Source organism: Dipteris shenzhenensis, chromosome 12 (genome assembly GCF_047967505.1).
Source record: "Dipteris shenzhenensis isolate YYH24624 ecotype China chromosome 12, Dip_SZ_1.0, whole genome shotgun sequence".
NCBI lineage: Eukaryota > Viridiplantae > Streptophyta > Polypodiopsida > Gleicheniales > Dipteridaceae > Dipteris > Dipteris shenzhenensis.
This window is the reverse complement of record NC_141607.1, coordinates 44,548,479-44,555,400: the sequence shown is the minus strand read 5'-3', so window position 1 is coordinate 44,555,400 and position 6,922 is coordinate 44,548,479. Positions and strand designations below refer to the sequence as shown.

General features: G+C 49.3%; 2 protein-coding genes across 2 annotated transcripts; both read left to right on the top strand.

Annotated features, from left to right (window-relative positions):
* The first annotated feature begins 1,454 nt into the window (after window positions 1-1,454).
* On the top strand, window positions 1,455-3,672 carry LOC147896273 (disease resistance protein Roq1-like). The gene is made up of 3 exons (XM_087382251.1): window positions 1,455-1,642; window positions 1,904-2,223; window positions 2,484-3,672. Exons 1-3 carry the CDS (start codon window positions 1,529-1,531, stop codon window positions 3,670-3,672), a joined length of 1,623 nt encoding a protein of 540 aa, XP_087238377.1. The 5' UTR covers window positions 1,455-1,528.
* Window positions 3,673-3,926: 254 nt separating this feature from the next.
* On the top strand, window positions 3,927-6,552 carry LOC147896272 (uncharacterized). The gene is made up of 3 exons (XM_087382250.1): window positions 3,927-4,025; window positions 4,165-5,622; window positions 6,385-6,552. Exons 1-3 carry the CDS (start codon window positions 3,927-3,929, stop codon window positions 6,550-6,552), a joined length of 1,725 nt encoding a protein of 574 aa, XP_087238376.1.
* The last annotated feature ends 370 nt before the right edge of the window (window positions 6,553-6,922 follow it).

Below are 6,922 nucleotides of genomic sequence, written 5' to 3'. Positions count from 1 at the left end.
TGGGAATTGGGATTTTTCCAAATTTCCTCAAAGGCTCTTTAATACATTCCTATACCACCATGGGTTAAATAACAAAGTACACAATGGACTCCTTTTGAGATGACCTCATCTTCAATGTTTCTAGAATAAGATGATACTAGGATACACGCTACAATAAAGACTAGAACATCATCCCACTTTGCTACCGATATACTAATTGCCCTATCCACACCAACAAGTGGCAATCTATTGACTACTTGATATATCATTTCACCACATGGTGTACCATATACAATTATTATTTATCACATGCTAGTAAGAAATGCCATGCTATGATTGGACTTAATCAGTCACCACTAAGAAATCATCCATCCAAATGAATGATTTTAAACTTTTTTTTGCACCCTTGAAGATTTAAATCAATTTATAAGTTGATGGCTTATAAATTGAGCTAGTTTATGGTTAAGGGGTCCAAACTCGTAAGAGGATCTCGCATACCTTGCACTTCAGTTGCTTCCCAAGCTATGCCATATGAAGGGGTACGAATGAAGTGTGTCATAAGCTTTGGAAAGTTCTTAAGAGGAAGAAGCATTGCAAGGGTTTAACAACCATGAGAGGCCCCACACTTCACTTGCATCCTAAGCTATGCCATGAAGGCGATACATTTGAAGCATAAAGTAAGCTTTTGAAGTTGTTATACGGAATATGGGAGGCAGTGCAATTCACTTGTATCCCAAGCTATGCCATGTGAAGGGGTACCGGTACATTTAAAGCATGTCATAAGCTTTTGGAGGCACCACACTTCACTTGCCTCCCAAGATATGCCATGTGAAGGGGGCACATTTGAAGCATGTCACTTGAGAAAGAAGCATTGCAAGGATTTGACAAGTATGGGATCCACCCTTACCCCACATCTGTGACTTAGACAACCATGGCATGCGCCATGTGCCACTTACCCCACATTTCACTTCCATCCCAAGCCATGCCATGTGAAGAGGGGAAGAAGCAAAGCAAGGATTCCATAACACAATGTGGTAGAAAGCACACTATGCTTCATATGAAGGAAACCTTATAAGAGAAAACTCCAAAAGTTGATGCCTTTCATATGTCGGCGTGTAAGTCTGATGCCACTAAAATTTTCTTAGTCATTTATACCACCACCCTGAGTGATTTAGCCTAGACGTTAACTATTCAAACAAAGGACCATCTCCCTCAAACGAGGGTGCATCATGCGAATTCACTTCTGAGAAGTTATGTAATTCTTTGGGGAAGCTAGATTCGAATTTTTGAATTAAAACAACGTTTTCGTGACGGTAACGAAAAGGGCGGAGGAGAGCAAAATGCCATGCTTTGCAAAAGTTTGCAGCCTCGCAGGATGAGCGTGCATCACGCAAGGAAGGATCAATAGAAGCTCCGTAGGTGCATTCCCAAAGATTATGCGATTCATCACGGCCTTTAAAACGTCGGAGCTTCGCTCTTCATTTTACATCGCTCATCAGATCATTTCAGAAACAACCTTTGGCCCCCATCTTGCAAGCACGCATCAAGCATGAGTTCGTTTGCAAGTGCAGCTGCATCAGTCCCATCCACCTCGTCAAATGCACCCGATTTACTTGATTTCGTTCCCACAATTGTGAAAAAGCACAGAAAGCGTCTCCGCAAGGTGTGCGCAGCTCCTGTCCTGTGCGATTTGAATGTACTTCTAATTGTATGTCAGACGTTAAAAACTCGGATGGAGCTCCGAGCCGCCGTGGGCCGGATTTCATTGCCTGTTTGTATCTTCTCGATGCACCCGGCCGTTCTTGATTGAGCTCCTTATCTTATCGATCGATTACGTCGCGTAACTGCTGACTAATTGGTGAGCGTTCGTGCTCCAAACTTCCAAAGAATTTGTCGTCAGGATACTTAATCGATTGTACTGTAGGTGTTGCACGCTGCTCTAGATCCGGATTTTGTCAAGATCGTGGCAGATGAAAGTGCGCAGCTTGCTGAGGGAGTGCCTCTCGTGGGATTAGCCATCAAAGCTGTGGCGTTTCTTATCGGAAGCATTGGGACGGCCATGGGTAATAAAGAAAAGCGAGATAGCGTCCTCGAGTATGCTCAATTCATCGATGGCAACCTCAAGAAACTCAGGTCTCAGAATCTTTCTGATGAAGACGAGTCACTGAACAAGACCTTGCAAGAGGCTCTTGTGATGCTCTTGGCTCATGCGTGTGTTATACAAACCAACACGGCGTCCTGCAGGTCAGTCCCGGCTTTTCCTGTTCCGCACCATGTGTTGCTTGTTCTATGATCGGTGAGAGAGAGAAAGAGAGAGAGAAGGTGAGTGGTAGTAGAAATCTGAGAGACAGGGGTTCCGATTTAAGTGTGCGCGGTTGCACCAAGATTACCATATGCGCTTCGAATTCCAATTTGAAAATGAGCGCGTACATTAGGGGTTGTTTTGTAGACGAACTTGTGACGGTAACCTAATCACTGCTTTACGTTTCCAATGTCATAAGCAGGCAACGATGTGGTGCGTTGTTGAGGGCTGTGCTTTGTGCACAATGCGACGCCAGGATGCTCGATCAAATGGCTGCTCAGCTGACGCAGCTCAACTTGCAACTCAACACGGCATTCGAGCGAGTCATTGCAGGCCGTGTTCCGCATCCTGCCAACGTTCAACCGGAGAAGCCTTCGGATCTAATCGGCTTAGAAGAACGTACGGAGACGGTGCTGCGTTTCCTCAACAAACAGGCGGGAATTCGCGTAGTTGGCGTATATGGCGAAGGTGGGCTGGGGAAAACTACCCTGCTGCAAGCAGTGCGCCGAGCGGTGGCGAGTGAAAAGAAACATGCAATCGCCTTCGTAGAAGTCGGGGAGAAACCTCCGGCGTTGACGCGATTGCAACAAGACCTGGTGTTCCAACTAGAGAAACAGAAAGAGGAATTCACGGACGAGGCTCAGGGGCGACAGAGATTAAGAGAATGCATGAAATCAAGCGGAAGAAAGGGGCTTTGCTTGTTTGTAGACAATGTGTGGAAAGAGGAGCATTTGAAGGCGTTACTCCCTGAAGATCTAGCCAGCGTTCTTCCGGCATCGAGCTACCTTCTAGTATCCTCCCGCTCCCAAGAAGTGGCCCGTGCATTGGGTAAGCTTTGCAGCCGGTCCACAGAAGCAATGAAGCAGATTTACATGGAATTCAAACCTCCGCTGTTGACAGAGCAAGATGCAGAGCAACTGTTCGTGCAGAGAGCTTCGCGGAAAGGGAACCCGCTGCTGCCCCGGTACGAGGAACTCGTGAAGACGATAGTGCCGTTGTGCTGCCGCCTTCCCTTGGTGCTAAGGGTGTATGGATCCTACTTCGAGGAAGAGGAAAGGCGCAAGAAAGACGAGTGGCAGAGGGTCGAAGGGCGCCTGCGGAGCGGCTCTGTGGTATCAAACAGCCAAGAGGACGTTTTCGCACGGCTGGAGGCAAGCTTCAGTTTTCAGACAAATCTGGTGCAGGGTGCGTTCTTGGATGCTGCGCTGTATTTCCGTGGCTGGGAATGGGATGAGGCGCGGTATTCTCTCATGGAAAAGAACGATGAAGACGTGCTGGGGTGCCTGCTAGACCAGTCGCTGGTTTGGGAGGTGGAGCATCGCGTGCAGGTTCACGATGTGTTTCTCGCCATAGCTAAGAAGCACGCCAAGGAGAGAGGTGCATTTGCCTGACTGATTCAACAACCCACGACGGAACTCTTTCTGCAACCGGCCGGGAGGAGGAGCTGCTCGGCAAGGCTCGAGGAATCATCTCGACAAGAGTTGGTCGACCATGTTCGCGGCTCCTGAAAAGCAGGGAGCTTCGTTTCCTTAGAGCGGAAACGGATCAGATTGACTGCCCGCTCCAAGGCCTCCAGCTTCGCTACCTCTCCATCACAACAGCCTTGGACTTAGATCGTCCATTGTTGCAATTGCAATTGGGGAGCATGCCCAAGCTCCGGATCCTACAAAGCATGAACGAGGGTGTGCAGCAGTTGAGCGTCGACGTCCTCGACAAGACGGGGAGCATGCCCACGCTTAGAGCTGCAAAATATCCCTCCACGGGTCCTCACTTCTACTAAACTTCTGCAAAGTATCCCTCTGTAATATGCCTACTCGCACTCTCTCATTTTTGTTCCTTCTACTAAACTTGCACCTTCTTCCGCTGCTGCTGCTGCCTCGCAGGTCCTTCCCTCGCAACTCCGAAGACTTTACGTAAGGGGACTCCAAGACGCCACATTGCCGTCAAGGCTCTTCAACCTCACCTCCCTGCAATCCCTTGGCCTACTCGGATGCACAAGCTTGGCGGAGCTGCCATCAACCCTCGGCAACCTCAGCTCCCTGCAATCTCTTCGCCTATCCGGATGCACGAGCTTGGCGGAGCTGCCATCAACCCTCGGCAACCTCAGCTCCCTGCAATCTCTCGACCTATCCGGATGCACGAGCTTGGCGGAGCTGCCATCAACCCTCGGCAACCTCAGCTCCCTGCAATCTCTCGACCTATCCGGATGCACGAGCTTGGCGGAGCTGCCATCAACCCTCGGCAACCTCAGCTCCCTGCAATCTCTTGACCTATCCGGATGCACGAGCTTGGCGGAGCTGCCATCAACCCTCGGCAACCTCAGCTCCCTGCAATCTCTTGACCTATCCGGATGCACGAGCTTGGCGGAGCTGCCATCAACCCTCGGCAACCTCAGCTCCCTGCAATCTCTTGACCTATCCGGATGCACGAGCTTGGCGGAGCTGCCATCAACCCTCGGCAACCTCAGCTCCCTGCAATCTCTTGACCTATCCGGATGCACGAGCTTGGCGGAGCTGCCATCAACCCTCGGCAACCTCAGCTCCCTGCAATCTCTTGGCCTATCCGGATGCACGAGCTTGGCGGAGCTGCCATCAACCCTCGGCAACCTCAGCTCCCTGCAATCTCTTGGCCTATCCGGATGCACGAGCTTGGCGGAGCTGCCATCAACCCTCGGCAACCTCAGCTCCCTGCAATCTCTTAGCCTATCCAGATGCACGAGCTTGGCGGAGCTGCCATCAACCCTCGGCAACCTCAGCTCCCTGCAATCTCTTGACCTATCCGGATGCACGAGCTTGGCGGAGCTGCCATCAACCCTCGGCAACCTCAGCTCCCTGCAATCTCTTGACCTATCCGGATGCACGAGCTTGGCGGAGCTGCCATCAACCCTCGGCAACCTCAGCTCCTTGCAATCTCTTGGCCTATCCGGATGCACGAGCTTGGCGGAGCTGCCATCAACCCTCGGCAACCTCAGCTCCCTGCAATCTCTTGGCCTATCCGGATGCACGAGCTTGGCGGAGCTGCCATCAACCCTCGGCAACCTCAGCTCCCTGCAATCTCTTGACCTATCCGGATGCACGAGCTTGGCGGAGCTGCCATCAACCCTCGGCAACCTCAGCTCCCTGCAATCTCTTGACCTATCCGAATGCACGAGCTTGGCGGAGTTGCCATCAACCCTCGGCAACCTCAGCTCTCTGCAATCTCTTAACCTATCCGAATGCACGAGCTTGGCGGAGCTGCCATCAACCCTCAGCAACCTCAACTCTCTGCAATCTCTTCGCCTGTTCGGATGCACGAGCTTGGCAGAGCTACCATCAACTTTGACCAACCTGAGCTCCTTATACATCTACAGACCGTAACATATCCCTCGAGTATTCATTGTGTAAAAACCCCATATCTTGTGTGTTGAAGGCTCGGGGGGGTCACTCATAATATGTAACCCTATCACATGACTTCAATAGAAAGATTTTTTTAATTTCCAAAATTTACAGAAATACATATACATAAGGGACTATTTAAAAAAGTTTTGAAAAAAATTTACAGATTTGTATAGAAAAGGGGTACATTTTATTAATGAAAAACTTACAGATAAGGGATTTTAGAAATAGGCCTTGAACGCACGTGATATAGAGGGTTTATACATAGTGACCCCCCCGAGGTTGAAGGGTATTTTAGAAACCCCCTACGTATTGTTTTTTGTAATCTATACGTGCCTCTTCTAAATTGATTCCTATCCCAATGCATTAACTTGTCATTTACCACTTTATCTTTATGTGGACAATAGTATCCGTGGGAAATAAAATCACAATCTACAACTCTGATCATCACGCCACTGCCAAAAAAGCCTATCGTTTTTTATTTTATGTACTTGCCATTGGCCTTCAACAAGGTTAACTCCTTGCGATCTCTTTAAGCATTTATGGGTAGTGAAAATGGCTTCCAAAAACTATTGTTATTTCTATCCACAGCATTTATGGGTACTCAAAATGATGGAAATCATTGGTTCACAAATTGCACAAAGTGGTACATAGTTTAGAATTTAATGAAGTATTTCAAAAAATTTTGTGTACTTGCCATCGGCCCTCAACAAGCTCAACAAGCTCAACTCGCTTAGACTATCTGATTGCACGAGCTTGGTGGAGTTGCCATCAACCCTCGGCAACCTCACCTCCTTGGAATCTGTTGACCTACCCGGATGCATGAGCTTGGCAAAGCTGCCATCAACCCTCGGCAACCTCTGCTTCGCGCAAACCCTTGGCCTATCGGATGCATGAGCTTGGCGAAGCTACCATCAACCCTCAGCAACCTCAGCTCCTTGCAATCTCTTTACCTATCCGAATGCACGAGCTTGGCGGAGCAGCCATCAACCGTCGGCAACCTCAGTTCCCTGCAATCTCTTGGCCTATTTGGATGCACAAGCTTGGCAGAGCTGCCATCAACTTTGACCAACCTTAGCTCCCTGCAATCTCTTAACCTATCCGTATGCACGAGCTTGGCGGAGCTGCCATCAACCCTCGGCAACCTCAGCTCCTTGCAATCTCTTTACCTATCCACATGCATGAGCTTGGGGGAGCTGCCATCAAGCCCCCTCGACAACCTCAACTCGTTGCAATCCCTGCACTTATACAGATGCACGAGTTTGGA

Bases quoted from the DNA above. Each gene is read 5' to 3' on its own strand.
- LOC147896273 (XM_087382251.1), top strand. From the start codon at position 1,529: ATGAGTTCGTTTGCAAGTGCAGCTGCATCAGTCCCATCCACCTCGTCA. The intron at 1,643-1,903 runs GTGTGCGCAGCT...ATTGTACTGTAG, and splicing joins ACAGAAAGCGTCTCCGCAAG to GTGTTGCACGCTGCTCTAGA. The intron at 2,224-2,483 runs GTCAGTCCCGGC...TGTCATAAGCAG, and splicing joins ACCAACACGGCGTCCTGCAG to GCAACGATGTGGTGCGTTGT.
- LOC147896272 (XM_087382250.1), top strand. From the start codon at position 3,927: ATGCCCAAGCTCCGGATCCTACAAAGCATGAACGAGGGTGTGCAGCAG. The intron at 4,026-4,164 runs GCAAAATATCCC...GCTGCCTCGCAG, and splicing joins GCATGCCCACGCTTAGAGCT to GTCCTTCCCTCGCAACTCCG. The intron at 5,623-6,384 runs ATCTACAGACCG...AACAAGCTCAAC, and splicing joins CCAACCTGAGCTCCTTATAC to TCGCTTAGACTATCTGATTG.